This window comes from Molossus molossus, unplaced genomic scaffold (assembly GCF_014108415.1).
Source record: "Molossus molossus isolate mMolMol1 unplaced genomic scaffold, mMolMol1.p scaffold_m16_p_8, whole genome shotgun sequence".
NCBI classification, from domain to species: Eukaryota; Metazoa; Chordata; class Mammalia; order Chiroptera; family Molossidae; genus Molossus; species Molossus molossus.
Window position 1 is genome coordinate 39,308,084 of NW_023425402.1, and position 19,777 is coordinate 39,327,860.

General features: G+C 41.8%; 1 protein-coding gene across 10 annotated transcripts in view; it reads left to right on the forward strand.

Moving 5' to 3' along the window:
- Positions 1–476: 476 nt before the first annotated feature.
- The window catches only part of SENP6 (SUMO specific peptidase 6), a 100,411-nt gene continuing 81,110 nt past the window's right edge, over positions 477–19,777 (forward strand). For 8 of the 10 annotated variants that reach the window (XM_036248141.1, XM_036248139.1, XM_036248144.1 and 5 more), the window contains exon 1: positions 492–558. In XM_036248141.1, the coding sequence (XP_036104034.1) occupies positions 507–558 (52 nt within the window). In that variant the 5' untranslated portion in view covers positions 492–506. Of the gene's footprint in view, positions 559–12,849; positions 12,914–19,777 lie in introns of those variants that run through there. The other 2 variants (XM_036248148.1, XM_036248140.1) reach the window with 2 other exon arrangements.

Sequence of the window (19,777 nt, forward strand, 5' to 3'; positions counted from 1 at the left end):
TCACGCCTGGGCGGGGTGGGCGGCCGGCCGTAGCGGCGGCTGCAGAAGGAGCGCGGCGCCTGCCGGAGCCTGACGGGAGCGGAGACCTCGTCGCCCCAGCGCGGCGGCTGCGGCCATTTTTACGCCCGGGACCAGGGGAGGCGTGTTGGTGGGCTCGTCTTCCAGCCCTTCCTGGGGCCCGCGGCTGGGGCAGCTTCTCGGGCGGCCTGGGTGGGCGGTGGATGGGGAGTCGTGGGCCGAGAGGAGCCGGGCCTGGGAAGCGCCGCCGTCGTCGCCGCCGCTCTCATTGCCCGGGAGCGGCCTGAGGAGAAAGCGGGCGGACAGGCCCGGAGCGCCCGGCCTTCTTTGTGTCGGCCGACCGGACGCGGGAGACCGCCCGCCCGCCGGCCCGGCCCAGGCCCGCAACCCTGCGGCGGTTACCCCCCGGCGGCGCGGCCCCTCATCCCGGCGAGCGCGGCGGCCGTGCGGGCCATGGAGTAAGGAGGCGGCGGCGTGGGAGGAGGAAGATGGCGGCTGGCAAGAGCGGCGGCGGCACCGGGGAGATTACTTTTCTGGAAGGTACTTTCGTCCGCCCTGGCGGGTGGGGAAGGGAGACGCGGGGAGACGTGGCCCGGCCCTCCGGCATTCGGTTATTCGCGCCGGGTCGATTCGGGGCGATGGAGGTGCCCGGGTGGGGGCTGCGGGGCCGATGGCGGGAGGGAGTGCGCTGCGGAGCGCAGGGTTCGAGGCCGTGGGTGCGAGGGTCTCGGCCCGGCGGGCGGGCGGGCACGGGGGGGCCGGGCTTCCGGAGCTGGCGGGCGGCCTTGGCGAGTGCACGCGTCAGTCTGACACGTTCGGGGTTTCGGTGGTGGCCTAGAAGGGTGAGAGCCGATTGCACTCGGGTCCCGTCGGGGGCCGTGGGAAGTTTCAGACGGCCGGGGCCGGGGCCGGGGGCCGGGGGCCGGGGGCCGGGGCCGGGGCCGGGGGTCGGAGGCCGGGGCCTGGGCCGGCCTCGCCGGGAGGGGAGAGGTGGTGCCGCGGTGTCGTGCCCCCGGTCCTTCTCTTTCGCGAAGCTTCAAGCTCCCTTTTGCCGCCAGCATTCAGGTTAGGCCTGGCCTTGTCTGATCCTCTTTCAAGGTGCGTTTTGCTGTAATACTTAATGAAATCATTTATCTGGGAAAAAAGAATGATATTCACAATCTCGATTGTGGGACCATCACCAAAGCTGATAGACAGGTTGGGTAGTTCCATTTTTGTTCACTTGTGAGGGGAAGTTAAACATTTGCTGTAGGTGGACCAAAGCTAGTCTAAAGGAAAGCTGAGTTATTGTTGGGAATGGGTCCCAGGGCCGGCTCTTTGCCCAGGAAGTAAGCAAGGACCCCCAAATACAGCTAAACTCACTGTGTTGTGGACCAAGAACTTCATTGCTCCCTTCGCTTAGTTTGAGTTTGCTCATGGGTTCAGTGTTTGCAGCGATCACTGGGTACACGCACACGCAGAGTTTAGGAAGGTGAGTGTATCTGCTGGCGCACTGATTATTACAGTAAAGTTGGGTAATTGGCAAGATGATTTTCATATGCAGTATAAGTGAAACTTTAAAAAAATAACTAATTAGAAACATTTCTAGATTAAGTAAGTACAAATGAACTGTGGTAACAGGTTCTTTAGGAGGGTGTTGAGGGATGGGTCCGCCTTGTTTGTGGCTTTGTTAACAAGTCCGGAACACAGTAGGTACTCAGCGTTAGTCTGATGAACGAATAGGGAATAACAGATGTGGGTGGGAAAAGAAATCTTAATTTACTTAATTCTTCCATGACTATATAGCAAAGCAAAAGGAATCTTACTTTGCTATGCAAGCCAGACTTTATCTGAAAATGATGTGAATTTTATACAATATTCCTAGTAAGAAGATGTGGAAAGCTTGTAAGTTTTTCTAGGTTCGTTTAACCCAGAAATGGAGGTTCGTTTAACCTCCATTCTACCTCTATTCTAGTTTGGGCAGACTAGGTGCGTGTTAGAGGCTGGTCGTGGTGCGGCTTGTGTTATAGGTGGTGCTATTAGAACCTCAAAAGATGACTTATATTCTGTATGCAGATGATTGTACTTTTGTGCGGTGTTAACGTTTGGGCCTCTGTGTGCTTCTGATTCAGTTTATGTTTTGACTGTGTGAACAAGAGCACAAATAAAGCCAACATAGACAGGGCTGATGTGAATTTCAAACTTGCCTTTATTTATTCTAACTTAAGGGTCTGAGTGTCCAAGTGTGATAAATTTGAGTGTCATCATATCTTCTTCAGCCTTCTCACAAAGAAGGCAAATGGTAACTTGTTTAGAATATGAGCATAAGGGAAAGGATTTCAGTTTCTCATTCAATTTTTTTTTTTTTTTTTTTTGGTACATGCCCCTAGCGGGAACCTAACCCAGAACTCTCTGGTCTGCAGGCTGATGCTCCAACCGCTGAGCCAAACCAGCTGGGGCTCTCATTCAATTTTTGAAATAAATAAAATACTATTCTCTAATTGTATTTTTAGTTTAATTCTTTTGGTTCTTTACACTTTTAATAAGAAAATGCTCCACTGTAACTTGTCATACATTTTGTATTACCATGTTTTCATAATGTTTATTCATAGACCCTTAGGATTTAATAGTTAAACATCTACATACAGTACTTTCCTTACTTTTTTTTTTTTTTTAATCCTCACCTGAGGACATTTTTTGATATTTTATTCAGATAGAGTGGGGGGGGGGGTGGGGAGAGAAACATTGACATGAAAGGGACACATGGAGTGGTTGCCACCCACATGACCCAACCAGGGCCTGGGACAAACTGCAACTGAGGTATGTGCCCTTAGCCGGAACCAAACCCATGGCTCTCTGAACCACAGGCCGACGTCGGCTCCTAACCCCTGAGCCAAACCGGCCAGGGCACTCTTAAGCGGACTTCTTGAAAAACTGATGTAGATTTTCATTCACTCATGAAATATTTATAGCCTACTCTGTACCAAGGTGACTGTAGCAGTGCATTAGATAGTTAAAGCCCCTGCTTTCATAGAATATATTTTAATGCGAGGCACTCTAAATAACTAACTATTAATCCGTTTAGAACAATCTTACTCCAAGTTTTCGCATTCCTGTCTTTATTTTATTCAGGTCTGCTTAGACCTGACAGCCTACTTTATTCGTCATGCTACCGCACACAATACAAACGCTGTATTCCCTTTCACTGTTTTATTTTTCATATTGTTACCTATCACATGATATGTTTTCATGTTTTTCAGTTCTACTAAAAATAAACTCTGTAAAACAATTATTTTGTTTTTTCACCATCATATTTTTTACACCTGGAACATACTTGTTGTTAATGATATAAGCAAGATAATATGATAAAGGCTATGGAAGAAATATACATACAGAACAATGAAAGAATGGGAAAGCCATTTTACATAGTGTTAAATAGTGAGGAAAGACCTTCATGAGGACTTGACATCTGAATTAAGGTAACATCTTAACTATGGGACACTTCAGAGAGGATGATGCATGTGAAGGTTCTGAGGTGATAATATATGATTCCATTTGTTAAAAGGGTCGTTATGGCCCTGGCCAGTTTGGCTCAGCGGTTAGAGCGTCAGCCTGCGGTCCGGAGAGACCCGGGTTCGTTTCCCGCTAAGGGCACGTACTTTGGTTGCAGTTTGTCCCCGGCCTTGGTTAGTCGTGCGGGTGGCAGCCACTCGATGTGTCCCTTCACGTCGATGTTTCTCTCTCTCTCTCCCTTCCTCTCCCTCCCTCCCACTCTATCTGTACAAAAAAATGGAAAAAATATCCTCGGGTGAGGATTAAAAAAAAATAAAAAATAAAAAAAAGTAAAAGGGTCGTTATGGGTGAAATGTAGCAAGCAAAGAAGAGAGTGATATGAAAGAGAAGCAATAAATCTGTCATACAAGATCATACATTTCTATTTCATTTTGAGAAGTGGGAAGTCATTGAAGAGTATGGGGCAAAGGGGTGTCAGATATACTTTATCTTTCAAAAAAATCACTGACCAGTGTGGAATGACTTAGAGAAGAACAAGAGTAAAAGCAGGAACATGAGTTGGAATATTATAGTAGCTGAAAGTAGAGGGTTGGGATAGAATGGTGACTGGAGATTGGGGAAGAGGATCTTGAAGATATGTTTGGATGTAGAACTAACAGGATTATAATGGATTGTATATTGTGGGTCAGAGTAAGGAAGGAATCAAAGTTGACTCACAGCGTTTTTATTTGAGATGTTGGGAGGTAATTTCATTTACTGAGGTGGAGTAGACTGGTAGAGGAAAGAGAAATCAAATTGAGTTTGAGATGCCTTTTTTCTAAATGATGTTTTACATTCTTATAACCACTAAGTAAATGCTGTTACCAACTATTTTCTTTTCTGGCTTCATTAGGGAAAAGGAGGTCTACTCGCTATGTTGTACTTTGTATAATATCACACTAAAATTTTGTGAATTTAATTAGACTACAGCTTGTATTGAATTTTTTTTTTTTCTCTTCTTTGACTTGATTCTTTCTCTTCTATTCATTTAAGGTTGTCTTATACCCCCTTTTCATTTGTGATAGTTTGGCAGGTTTATGTTTGTTCATTCATTCAACAGATATTTATTGAGCAACTGTAATGTAGGTTCTGTGGTGAGAGGCATGATGATGAAGAGGGAAAACGGTTTCTTTATGGAGTTTCTAGTCCAGTGAGGAAAGTCATTGATCAAAAATCACACTTGTAAATGTAAAATTATAACTATCAAGTGCAGCAAAAGGGGATTATTCATATTAATGAGAATTTTACCTAATCAGGGCAGTTTGAAGGGTAAATAAGAGAAGAAAAGGTGGGGAGGCAAAGGGAATAAAATAGAGGGTACATGTCATGTTTAGGGAACTAAAAGGACACTGTGGTGCTAGCAAGGAGAGTGGTACCAGATAAGATTGGAGGTACCATTGTCAGATTTGTTTTAAAAAAGGTCACTGGCTACCACATAGACAAAGCTTTAGAGAGCAACAAAAGATTATCAGCATGACCAGTTAGGAAACTATTGCAGTATAGGGCAGATGTTAGCTAGCTTGTTTTTGTAACCTTTCTTTTGATATTTTCCCCTTCTTTCCTCTGTGGAACTTCTAACAAGTTTATTTCCTTTCCCAGTTGTTTCTTATTTTTTATGCTGCACTTGTTCGTATCTAGCTTGCTTTCCCGTTGCCTTTTTTCTTCTGCCAAATAATTGCCTCAGCAATATTTTTCCCCATATTTCTCTGTCTTCCCTTTTATTTATAACACACACACCTACACACACCTTTGTTTTCCTATTTATTCTGGGTCCATCTCCCTTTGTGGACTTTGCCCAGTAGGCTAAAAAGACTGCAGTGTTGTCCTCTATACCAGCAACATTTCATTTATTTCCAAATGAAAGTGTCTTCCATTTCCCCTAAGCCATACTTAATTGGTTATAAATATGCATATAAATATAGTGCAACCCAATTAGTTTGTCACTTCTACTGGGGACAGTAAATACTTGACAATACTGCTTAACTAAAGCACAGTTTTTCCTAGATATCAGCGTTCTATGAATATGTGCAAGATCTTTAGTTTTAGTCTGCTCGGGAACACACCACAAAGTTCTCCATTTAGCCCTGCTCCTTTTTCTTTTGATTGCACCACTTCTAAAAACTGCATCATGGTGTTATTCCTTATTTACTCTTTACATAAGTATATGTATTTCCTGGTTTCATCCCAGTTGAATTAATACATTCTACTTATCACTCGATTTCATGGATCAGTGCATGGATCAATAGAGTAGAATCTCATTTGGAATGGAAGTGATTTTCATTAGAAATTCATTGAGAACATGAACTCAGAAGCTGGAATGCTGGAATTCAACATCTAGCACTACTACTTAACTAGTTGTGTGATCTTGGATAGATTATTTAATGTCTTTGTTTTCATATGTGTAAAACAAGGATAATAATTGTAGTTACCTCATAAGGTTGTCATGAAGATTAAATGTGTTAATATATATTAAAATCTTAGAACAATTCCAGGCATGTCATTCTAAGCACTATGTATTAGTGGTATTGCTATGTTTGTTTTCTTAGTACGTGGAGAAAATAACTTCTTTTTCCTGCTTCCCTTCTCTTCCATCTTGTCTCTTCTTTTATTTGAATTTTAGTTTTTATTGTTCTTCTTTCACTTACTTTTTTCTAGATATTTGCCAATTGTTTGGTTATGTGACCCCTAGCAAGTTAGTGGGAAAATCAGAATTGGAGCTTGAGACCTGACTTATAGCCTTAACCTCCTTCAGCATTTCCTTTCTCCTTCCCTTCTTTATCCTTTGTTTCTGCGTTCTTCCTCTTATCTACTTTACCTTGAGAGGAAAGTTGGACAAGAGAAGGCAAAATGATAGGGAATTATGGGGACTTATCATTTGTTGATGAAGCAGAACTCTTAAGAAGGCAAAAAAAAGCCACAGATCTCTTAAGACCCAACATCAGAAGTTACACAGTACAGTTGTCCCTTGCCACTTTGCGCTTCAACTTTTGCGGCTTCACTCTATCGCGGCTTCGACTTTTGTGGCTTCACTCTATCACGGTTTTTTTCAAATACTGCATTTGACTGTATTACTTTTGCCACATTCTAATGGCCAAAATGTCACAGAGCCAGCTCAGATTCAAGAGGAGGGGAATTCCATTGAAGGGGAAGAGTGACAAAGACTATACACAGCCATCTCGTCTCTCATACCTATGTGGTATTTTTTTTTTAAATTTATTTTATTATTTTTTTATCCTCATTCGAGGACATTTTTCCATTTTTTGTACAGACAGAGTGGGAGGGAGAGAGAGGAAGAGAGAGAGAGGGAAACATCGATGTGAAAGGGACACATCGAGTGGCTGCCACCCACACGACCAACCAGGGCCAGGGACAAACTGCAACCGAGGTACATGCCCTTAGCGGGAACCGAACCCGGGTCTCTCCGGACCGCAGGCGGACGCTCTAACCGCTGAGCCAAACCGGCCAGGGCCCTAGTATTTCTTAAACTTGAAAATGATAGTTCTCATGAGATCCAAAAGTTTCTAATTTCTGGACAGTTTAAGAAGCTAAAAAGAACAAAGTAGGCCACACAATTTGTAATTTTTTTTAGAGGTATGACTGAATAACAACATAAACAGTTGTCATTTTTGACTTTTCTGTGATCAGTGACTAATGCACGAATTTCTGAAACTAGGCAAGTATTAAGTAAGAAGAAATGAAGAATACTGTTAGAAACTTTTCCTTTCCTTTTTTTCTTTTGTTTAATGATTTCTGGATTATGCTGGAGTTACCATTGTTGCCTTTTTCATTCTCATAACCTAAACTCTTAGAAAATATGGTCACACTATTTATAATATTAAATATTAAACTAACACCGTATCAAGACATTTCTCTAAAGGACATACAGAGGGCCAGTAGACATGAAAAGATGCTCAATATCATTAATCATCAAGAAATGCAAATTAACACCACAATGAGATATCACCCTCACACCTGTCAGAATGACTTCACCAGTAAATCAACAAACAAGTTGGTGAGGATGTGAGAAAAAGGAACCCTCATGCATGGTTGGTGAGAGTGCAGATTGATGCAGCCACTGTGGAAAGCACTATGGAGTTTCCTAAAAATTAAAAATGGAGCTCCCTTATGACCCAAAGATTCCACTTCTTGGAATATATCTGAAGAAACCTGAAACACTAATTTGAAAGAATATATCTCCCCTATGTTCATTGCAGCATTATTTACAATAGCCAAGACTTGGAAGCAGCCTAAGTGCCCATCAGCAGATTAGTGGATAAAAAAAGCCATGGTACACAATGGAATATTACTCGGCCGTTAAAGAGAATGAAACCTTATCATTTGCAGCAACATGGATGGAGCTAGAGGGTATTAATGTAAGTGAAAAAGTCAGACAGAGAAAGACAAATACCATATGATTTCACTTACGTGAAATCTAAAAACAAAGTAAATGAACAAGTAAAACAAACAGACTCATAAATACAGAGAACATTTTGATGGTTGCCAGATGGGAGGAGATTAGGGGACTGGGTGAAAAAGGTGAAGGGCTTAAGGAGTGTAGATTGGCAGTTACAAAATAGTCATGGGGATGTGAAATACAGTATAGTAATACTGTAATAACTATGTATTAGGGCCCGGGGATACTAGTCTTAGTGGGAGGATCATTCCATAAGTCATATAAATGTCTAACTACTATGCTGTACACCTGAAACTAATACATTTAATGTCAACTATGATTGAAAAATAAAGTAATTAAAATAAAGAAAAGAGCCGTGGCTGGTGTAGCTCAGTGGATAGAATGTGGGCCCATGCACTGAAGGGTCATGGGTTCTGTTTCCAAGTCAAGGGCACATACCTGGGTTGCCCTTGATACCCAGCCCTGGTCAGAGTGCCTGTGGGAGGCAACTGATCGATGTGTCTCTTTCACATCCAAGTTTCTCTGTGCCCCCCCCCCCAAATTCAGTGGAAAAAATATTCTCATGATGATTAACAAAAAAATTATTTCAAAAGAAAACCAAACCCCAATACTACATCAGTATAAAACACAACAGTTAATCCACAAAGTCAAAGTCAGAGTGTTAATGGTCACAGTTGCAACCCACTTAAATTGTACACTTAAGTCACATTACTTGGAGTGATGCAACAATGGATGATCCATTATTATCAGCTGCAAACTGCCATCATTAGCTAAAAAAGGCAGTGAGTACTGAAGGTAGGTAATCTAGCAGTATTCATTTGACACTAAAAATGGTGTTACTTTGCCCTGGCTGGGTGGGTCAGTTGGTTGGAGCATTGTCCTGAACATCAAAACGTTGCAGGTTTGTTCCTGGGTCATAAAGGAGGCAACATCTCTTCCTCCCTCCATCCCTCCCTCCCTCTCTAAAAATCAAAACATCCTTGGGTGAGGATTAAAAATGAAATGAAATAAAAATGGTATTACTTTCAGCCCCTATTTTGGGGGGATACCTTAGGGTTTTGTACTTACCAGGACCTTTTGCATCTATCATCAAAAATTAGGACCTCTTGTCTACAAAGGATATAGACTTCCAGTACTAAAATTTGGGACAGTCCTAGGCAAATTAGGATGTTTAGGTATTCTGCCTTGTCCCAAGTTAACAACTTGAGGACATCTGAAACTACAGGCTTAAGTAGTAAAAAAAAAACAAGCCATGTTCTCATCTTGACTTTAGAGGTTTTTTTATTTTTAAATATTTCAAAAAACATTTCATGCTTGGTTTTTAATATGCCCCCACCACCACCACCACCACACACACACACACACACACACACACACACACTAACTGTATTGCAGTCTTTGAAACAGAACGGGGGAAAAATAAAGTGCTGGTGTCCAGTGTATAGTAAATTTCACCTTTTTTCATTTTTGTTTCAAAGATTGAGGCTATCTTTTAGGGCATAAAGAGCTAGAAATTTCCTGAGACTATTTTGTAGACTAGAGAGTAACCTGTTGTCTTTCCTCTGTTCAGGAATATGTAAACTTTTTGCCCTTATAATCTTGAATCTGCTACTGAATCTAGGAGACATCATGACCTTGGTTGACTTTGCCTCCATGGAAATGACTGTCTTCTCTGCCTCCATAACTCCAGTGGCCACATTTTGGATGAAGTAGGGTTCTAAAAACTTCAGCATTTAATCTTTTTTCTTCAGTTCACTTTGGTCTTCATTCTCTATTAATCATTGCAGGAAATATCAAAGAATGATTTAGTTTTGTCACAATAGAAGTTAAGTCTGAGAATCTTTTTGTTTCTTTTGCTGTGTCTGAGAATCTTGAACATTTTCTTCACAAGTTTGAATATCAACTCCTGAGTCTCCTTTGTCTTCACCATTTACAGGTCTTATTGTTTCTCAAGTTTATCTTCTTTTTTTTTATCCTCACCCGAGGACATTTTTCCATTTTTTGCACAGATAGAGTGGGAGGGAGAGAGAGGAACAGAGAGAGAGAGAGAGAGAGAAACATCGACGTGAAAGGGACACATCGAGTGGCTGCCACCTGCACGACCCAACCAGGGCCGGGGACAAACTGCAACCGAGGTACATGCCCTTAGCGGGAACCGAACCCGGGTCTCTCCGGACCGCAGGCCAACGCTCTAACCGCTGAGCCAAACCGGCCAGGGCTATCTTCTTTTAATTTTATTATAGAACTGTCAGTTTTCTCTGTGTCAAGTTATATATTTGCACTTTCACAATTAAAGTGCTTCATTGGTCCGTCTCACTGAGTGCTGAGTTCCCCTGTCACCTTGATGGTCTTCTCCTCCTTTCCTTGTAGATGAAAGAACTTTTGGAGCCTCTTGGCTTTTGCAGTCATTACGGAGTTGTTGATTTTCTGGCTTTTGAACTTTGTGTGCATCAGCTGGAGCTAACTAACTGTATTTTAAGAAATTGGGGCCCAACTGCATTGCCTTGGGATAAGGTGACACCACTTGATATTTATCTTCCATAGAAGATCAGTGAGCTTTCATCAAACTGCTGCCTTATGATGGCCTTGGATAGAACTAACTGTGTGTCCGGTATCCTGCCAAAAGGTCCATAGAAATCCACTGTAATGGAGAAGTTGATAAACCAGAGAACACTGAGCAATAAATAGCTGGTGTCTGAGGCAAAGAATATTATGGTTTTGGTAACTCATAAAGAAGTCTAATTTAATTCCTCCCAAGAATATAATATATTCAAACTTCATCATGAGGTAGTAGTATTGGCCAGTCTATTTGTCTGCCTTCTGTACCAAAGGATAAAGGTACAGAAGGTAGATTAGGAATTTGAGAAAAATCACTTCACCTGTGTGATTTTTTTTTTTTTTTTTCTTTTCTTTTTCTGCTTCATATAGTATATGTGGGAGTTATTTGATGGTAGCTTGGCTGGTCTGGAGGTTCCAGGATGGCATTATTCAAATGTCTGACCTCTGGCAGGTATGGAAAGTTGTGGCCTAAAGGCCTCTTTATCACATCTCTACATCAGGGTACTCAAACTTGTAACTTTGTGGCTCAGGGTTCTAATAGACTGCCTTTGGAGAATCTTGATAGGTTCTTGAGAAAGAGTGGGTCTGTAGCACTTCAGCAACACCTAAAATTGCTTTACTGAGATTTTGTGACAGTTGCATTTAATTCTGTATATTTCTTTTACTGCTTTTATATTTCTTTTTTGTTTGTTTGTTTTTTATCTTCACCCGATGACATTTTTGCATTTATCTTCAGATAGAGTGGAGGGGGGGAGAGAGAAACATTGATGTGAGAGAGACACATTGAGTGGTCACCACTCACATGACCCCAACTGGGGCCAGGGACAAACTGTAACCGAGGTATATGCCCTTAGCGGTAACCAAACCCAGGACTCTTCCATTCACGGGCCGACACTAACCGCTGAGCCAAACCGGCCAGGGCTGTTTTTTTTTTTTTTTCTTTATTGATTTTAGAGAGAGAGTAAGGGAGAGGGAGAGAGAGATAGAAACACCAATGAGAGAAAACATCAACTTGCTGCCTCTGGGGATTTGGCCCACAGCCTGGGCATGTGCCCTGACCAGGAACTGAACTGGTGACCTCTCGGTGCATGGGTCGATGCTCAACCACTGAGCCACACCAGCTGGGCTGCTTTTATATATCTAAATTGCAGAAGTTAATTTCTGTCTCAAAGATCCTTTAAAAATTTTTGTCCTATTTTTTATTATTGTAAAATCTTATCAATAATAGTTTCAAAATATTTCACATCTATGTGAAATAGAATAATATATTTAAAAACTCACGTTCTAGCCCTTACTAATGTGGTTCAGTTGGTTGAGCGTCATTCCATGCACCAAAAGGTTGATGGTTCAATTCCTATCAGGGCACATGCCTGATTTTGGGCTCGATCCCCAGTAGGGGGTGTGCAGGAAGCAGCCAATCAATGTTTCTCTCTCCCTCTCCATTCCTCTCTCTCTAAAATCAATTAAAAAAACAAAAAAACTCAAATTCTACTTTCTAGCCTAAAGAAAATATCAACAATGCAGTTGAGCTGGTGGTAATACAGTTGAAGTTGGTGGTAATACAGTTGAAGCTTTTGTCATCCTCCTACCTCCTTTCCAGGGGTAAACATAAATCCTTCATTTGGTGGTTTTCATTCTCATTCATTTTTTTGTACTTCACTCTTTAAAAACAAGTTTTTTTTTGTTAATCCTCACCCAAGGATATTTTTTCCATTGATTTTTAGAGAGTGGAAGGAAGGGAAGGAGGAATGGGGAGAGAGAAAGAGAGAAACATCTGTGTGAGAGAGACACATTGATTGGTTGCCTCTCCCTTGAGCCCTCACTGTTGCTGGCTTGAACCAGCAACCCAGTCACTTGCCCTTGAAATTGAAACCCTGACCCTTTGGTGCTTGGGACAGTGCTCACCGAACTACACTGGCTGGGGCTACTCTCTCTCTCTCTCTTTTTTTTTTTTATCCTCACCCGAGGACAATCCCTCCATTTTTTTGTTCAGATAGAGTGGGAGGGAGAGAGAGAGAGAGAGAGAAATATCGACGTGAAAGGGATACATCAAGTGGTTGCCACCCGCACTACCAAACTGCAACTGAGGTATGCGCCCTTAGCAGCACCCGAACCTGGGTCTCTCTGGACCACAGGCCAGCACTCCAACCACTGAGCCAAACCGGCCAGGGCTCTCTATCTTTTTAAAAAAATTGATTTTAGAGAGGGAGGAAGGGAGAAAGAAACATCAATGTGAAAGAGACAGCAATTGCTTGCCTTTCATTTGCGCCCCAGCCAGGGTGGAACTGCAACCTAAATGTGTCTTGACCGGGAATTGAACCTGAGACCTTTTGGTGCATGGGATGACACTACAACCAACTGACCTATACCAGCCAGGGCTGTACTTTATATGTATGTATCTCTGAACTGTGTGTGTATAAATTATTTTGCATGTTTTATAAATTGTCATACTGTTATTTTTTCTGCAACTGTCATTCTTACAGTATTGTTTGAGAGATTAAATGTTGATAAGAATGCTTCTAGTGCTTTCATTAAAAAGTTTGTTTTTTTTTAATTTATTTTTTATCCTCACCCGAGGATATTTTTCCATTTTTTGTACAGATAGAGTGGGAGGGAGAGAGAGTGAGAAACATCGACGTGAAGGGACACATCGAGTGGCTGCCACCCGCACGACCAACCAGGGCCGGGGACAAACTGCAACCGAAGTACGTGCCCTTAGCGGGAACCGAACCCGGGTCTCTCCGGACCACAGGCTGACGCTGTAACCGCTGAGCCAAACCGGCCAGGGCAGTTTTTTTTTTTTTAAATCCTCACTCAAAGATATGTTTATTGATTGGGGGGAGGGGGGAGAAAACATCCCCAACTGGGGATCTAAACCTGCGATCTTTCTGTGTGCAGGATGATGCTCCAGCCAACTGAGCTATGTGGCCAGGACTTTAATGCTTTCTTTTCCATTATCCTTTAGTATTTCATAGTATGAATATACTAGATTTTATTTATGTGTTTCCGTTTGTGGAAATTTAGGCTGTATCCAACTTTTTACTAATATATACGTTGTTACTAGGAGTGTCTTAGTATATCTCATGTCGCTACTATTAACTTTTTAAAAAAGTGTCCAGCTGGTGTGGCTTAGTGGTTGAGCATCAACCCATGCACTAAGAGGTCACTGGTTCGATTCCCAGTCAGGGCACATGCCCAAGTTGTAGGCCTGGTCCCCAGTGGGAGGCATGCAGGAGGTGTCCAATCGATGTTCTCTCTCATCGATGTTTCCATCTCTCTCTCTCTAAAATCAATAAAGAAAAAAAAATTAGTACATTTCCTATGCACCTGTGTGTTTCTCTAGGGCAGAAGTCAGCAAACTTTTTCTGTAAAGGGCCAGATAGTAAATATCTTATATTTTGCCGTTCAAACAGTCTCTGTCATGATAACTCAGTGCTGCCATTTTAGCAAGAAAGTAGTCATAGATAACATAAACAAATGAGTGTGGCTGTGTGCCAGTTAAACTTTTTGGACACTGAAATTTGAATTTCTTATAATTTTCATGTGTCATAAAACAGTCTTGTAATTTTTTTTTCCCTTAACCATTTAAAAATGTAAAAGTCATTCTTACCTCATGGGCCTTATGAAAATAGTCAGGAGGCTGTATTCTGCTGACATCTGATCTAGTGTATCTCTTAGCAATGGAATTATTGGGTCATGTACAATTTCTACTTTATCTACATATTGGAAAATTGATCTCCAGAGTTCTTTAAATAGCAGTTTAAAAAAAAAGTTTTTTTTATTGATTTTAGAGAGAGAGGAAGGGAGAGGGAGAGAGAACATTGATTGGCTGCCTCCTGCATGACCCCCAATAGGGATTTGGCCCACAATCCAGGCATGTGCCCCGACTGGGAATCGAACCTGTGACTTAATGCATGGGTCGATGCTCAACCACTGAACCACACTGGCCAGGCTAAATAGCAGTTTTTAAGTTTTCCTGTTTATATACATCATTACCCATTTGATAATGTCTGATGTTTTAGTTTTTGCCAGTCTGATAGGGTTATGAGATGGTTCTTTGAATTTCTAATACTCTGTTTATAGTGAAGGGAATACAGATGGTCCCCAATTTACGATGGCTCAACTTAAAATTTTTTGACTTTACAATGGTGTGAAATTGATGTGCATTTAGTAGAAACCATACTTTGAATTTTGATTGTTCCCTGGGATAGTGACATGCTGTTCAATACTTTCTGGTGATGCTGGACAGCAATAGCGAGCAAAGCTCCCAGTCAGGCATGCAATCACAAGAGTTGACAAGTGACTGATACGCTATGGAGTACTCATTATTAGATGATTATGCCCAGTTGTAGGCTAATGTAAGTATTCTGAGCATGTTTAAGGTAGCCTAGGCTAAGCTGTGATGTTCGGTTGGTTAGGTGCATTTTCAAGATGATAGTTTCAACTTAGGATGGGTTTATTGGGACATAACACCATCATAAGTTGAGTGATTGTACAGCATGTCCTTGAATAACATCGGTTCATTCAATGTCATTTTTATGTTGATGAGATGCCATAGGAACTTAATTCTTATTTATTTATTTATTTATTTATATTGTTGAAAGTTTACAGATGTCCCCTTTTTTCCCCATTGACCCACTCTTTCCCGCTCCGACCCCCTTCTTGCCTTCCTCAGCCTAGTGTCCGTGTTGATTGGTTGTGCAACTCTTTATTTCAAAAATTTTTTATGAGTTTATTTGAGCCAAAGTGATGATATATGCTGGGGAGCACAATCCCAGATGCTCCTGGAACTTAACTCTTGTTTATATCAATTAGCCTATGGTAAAATTATACCATGGTTTTATTATGTCAGTTCACTTAAAGTCATAGAACCTATCGATGATCTTAAGTGAAAACTTACTGTATTTTTATTACTGCATGAACATATTGTTCATTTTTCTTTTTTTTCTTTTTTTATCTTTATTGTTGAATGTATCTTTACAGATGGTCCTTGTTTTTCCCCCATTGACTCCCTCCTCCCCACTTCCACCCCCTCCCCCCTCCTCCCTCCCTCCTTTTCCCACACTGTTGTCTGTGTCCATTGGTTATGCATATAAGTTCTTTGGTTTATTTCTTTCCACCCCCCAACCCCCTTCTCTTTGAGGTTTGTCAGTCTAGGATACAATTTGTACTTTTTAATTCCTTCACCTTTTTCACCCATTCCCCCACCCCCCCTTCCCATCTGGCAATCAACAAAATGTTCTCTGTATCTATGAGAATGTTTTTGTTCTGCCTGTTCATTTTATTTGTAGATTCAATTGTTGATAGATATATATATTCATTGCCGTTTTGTTTGTTCATATATTTTATCTTCAAAAAGACCTGTCATCATTTCATATAATAACGGTTTGGTGGTGATAAACTCTAACTTTTTCTTGTCTGGGAAAGTCTTTATATGGCCATTGATTCTAAGTGACAGCTTTGCAGGATAGAGTAACCTTGGTTGTAGATTCTTACTTTTCATCACTCTGAATGTTTCTTGCCACTCCCTTCTGGGCTGCAAAGTTTCTTTTGAGAAATCAGCTGACAGTCTTATGGGAACTCCTTTGTAGGTAACTTACTGCTTTTAAGATTCTCTCTTTGTCTTGAACCTTTTGCATTTTGATGATGCTGTGTCTTGGTGTGGGCCTCTTGGGGTTCATCATGTTTGGGACTCTGTGCTTCCTGGACTTGTATGTCTGTTTCCTTCACCAAGTTAGGGAAGTTTTCTGCCATTATTGTTTCAAAGAGGTTTTTGATTTCTTGTTTTCTCTTGTCCTTCTGGCACCCCCAAGATGCGAATGTTGGCATGCTTGAAATTGTCCCAGAGGCTCCTTACACTATCCTCATTTTTTTGGATTCTTTTTTCTTTTCACTCTTCTGATTGGGTATTTTTTGCTTCCTTATATTCCAAATCGATGGTGTGCTTTTTGGTTTCACCTACTGTACTATTGAATCTGTGTAAATTATTCTTTATTTCAAGTAGTACCTCCTTCATTTCTGACTGTGCATCCTTCATTTCTGACGGTCCTTCTTTATGCTCTTGAGGCCCTCACTAAGTTCATTGAGCATCCTTATAAGCAGTGTTTTGAACTCAGCATCTGTAAGGTTGCTTATCTCCATTTTGCTTAGTTCTTTTCCTGGGGTTTTCTTCCCTTCTTTCATTTGGGACTTGTTTCTTTGTCTCCTCAATTTGGCTGCTTCCCTGTGTTTGTTTCTGTGTATTACTTAACGAGAGGTATGGGGCTATCCGAGTCCAGATGCTGCTTGTTTGAAAGTATTTAGGAAAACCTGAAGCAGGATCCAAGACAGGCCAATCCTATGTTTAAGCAAGTGGCAACAGCTTGGGTGGGCCTGAAAGTTGGGTGGGGCAAGACCTCAAGTAATCACCAGGGCGGGGCAACCAGTGTGAGCCAGGTTGCTGGTGTCTTAGATATAGCAACTGTCTGCTGCCCCAGAGAAGGCTTCACCAAAGGAAAAAGGCCTCTGACAGCACGTCTGTCCCGAAGAAAACCCCCTCTCCAGCCCTCGCTCCAATGCCAAACAGCTCAGTTCCTCCCTGTATGTCTCTGGCGCCCCTCGAGCTGCCTCCCCTCCAAGTTTAGAGGGAGTGAGTCCGATAAGTTCATGCGCTGGCCCTTTAAGAGGAGCTGCCTGGGGCTCCAGCCGCCTCAGTCTCCCTCAGCCTCAGTTTTCACTGGTTTTTCCAGCAGAAGTTATGGGGACTTCTCTTCCAGGAACTAGAACCCTGAGCGGGACACCTAGTGTGGGACGGGGACCCCTCAGTCCTCAAGGAGGACCTTCCTAGCTGAGGTAGCCTCCTAATTTTTATCCGCCACACGTGGGTGTAGGACTAGCCCATTGCACCTCCGCCCCTTCACCTCTCCTACCAGTCTTGATGGGGCTTCTTTAATTTTGAACTTTAATTTAGGACTTCCAGCTTGAATTCAGCTTGAATTCTGGCGGTTCTGAATGATGGTTGTTCTGTAGTTTAGTTGTAACTTTGATGTGGTTGTGGGCGGACGCGATACTGCATTGACCTACGCCGCCATCTTGACCACTCTGGGCGGTTTGTTCAGTGGTTAGAGTGTCGGTCCACAGACCAATGAGTCACGGGTTTGATTCCAGTCAAGGGCACATACTTCGGTTGTAGTTCGTCCCTGGCCCTGGTTGGGGTTGTGCGGAAGGCAACCAGTTGATGTGTCCCTCTCATATTGATGTTTCTTTTTTTCTCTGTCCCTCCGTCCCACTCTACCTGAAGATAAATAGAAAAATATCCTAGGATGAGGATTAAAAAAAAACATAACTCTCCATTTCCCTTTCCTCTCACTTTAGCTGCTGCTATTCTACTTTTTGTCTCTCTGAATTTGCCTAGTCTAGGTACCTCGTATAAGTGGAATCATATAATATTTGACCTTCTGTATCTGGTTTATTTCACTTACTGTAATGTTTTCAAGATTTATCTGTGTTGTAGCATGTATCAGAATTTCATTCCTTTGGGTTGTTTTCACCTTCTTTTTGGCTGTTATGAATAATGTTGCTGTAATATTGGTGTACAAGTATCATAGTCCATGCCCTTGATTATTTTTGGGGTGTATACCTACAAGTTGGATTGATGGATCATAGAGTAATTCTATGTTTAACTTTTTAAGGAACAGCCCAACTTTTCCTGCAGTGGCTGCAGTATTTACATTCCCACCAGCTGTGCATGAATTTTAATTTTTCCACATATTTGTCAATACTGCTTATTAATATTTAAAAAATAGCTATCCTCATGGGTGTGAACTAATATCTCATAATTTTGATTTGCATTTCCCTTATGTTTAGTGATATTGAGCATCTTTTATTGTGAGACTTTTAAAATTAGGAGTTTTCTGGGCCATGTAAGTTATGAAACTTCTGGTCCCAAATTTGAGTAATTATGAGCTTATGGTTAGGAATTCCCTAATCACGGGGTGGAAATACTTCATCTTCACTTCGATCCAAAAATCCAGAACTAGGGACAGGGCATCATTATTATGCCATTGTTGATTTATTCAGTTAGTTTGTTTTTTGAAAACCCTCACCTGAGGATATATATTTTTTTCATTGATTTTTTTTTTTTTTTTTTTTAGAGAGAATGGAAGGGATGGGTGGAGGGGAAGAGAGAGAGGGAGAGAGACGCATTGATTGGTTGCTTCCTGCATGCTCCCCAAACAGAGCCAGGGATTGAACCTACAACTCAGGTATGTGCCCTTGACTCGGAATCAAACCTGCGACCCTTTGGTGTGTAGGTCGATGCTCTAACCACCGAGAAACCCACCAGGGCTTCAGTGAGTTTCTTTTTCACCCTAGATCACCCAGTCAGAGTATTGCCCTTCAGGTGTTCTGGTATCCAGTCTGACCTTTCATCTTGCTGTGGCCCCAGACTTTTTTTAAAAATATGTTTTATTGATTTAAGAGAGAGAGAGAGAAGAGAGGGGGAGGGAGGGAGAGGGGGAGAGAAAGTAGAGAGAAACATCAGTGTGAGAGAGGAAACACTCATTGGATGCCTCGTGCATGCCATGCCCCTACTGGGGATTGGGCCCAAAACCTGGGCATGTGCTCTGAGAATTGAACCAGCGACCTCTTGGTGCATGGGTCAATGCTCAACCACTGGGCCAACCAGCCCACTGCAGTGGCAACGTTTTGGTGCATGGGATCTTGCTCAACCAACTGAAGCACACAGACCGGGCTCTGTAGCTCCAAACTTGATCTTTAAAATGAGGCTGTAGGCCATCCGGTTTTTGTCACATGGCTTCAATGACAACTTCAGAAGTTTATTTCTCTCTCCAGGTTCCCACTTTCCAGTTGTTTATGGCTTTAGGGGATTTCAGCCATGCACTTACAAAATTTTTTAAACTCATGATGAAGCATGTTTGGTGTTCTGATGGAGGTTTTTGTTGTTTTTGTTTTCTGGCAAATCAGTTTCACTATATTGCCAACACAGACACCTTTGATTTATTTATCTTCTGTTAAAAGGCAGAGACGATGGAAGTGAAGAAAAGATTAGTGGTCTGGATATGGTTTTTGTAAATAAGGCAAGTACACTAACAGGCACTGATTTCTAGAATCAGTGGCTAATTATGGAGATACAGGATTGATTTTTAAAAATATTTCATATATATTCATGTGTCTTCCCCCCATTTTTATTATATTTTACTAATTTGAGCTTCTTTCTCTAGCAAACTCAAACATATGGATAACATTAAAGTGCTC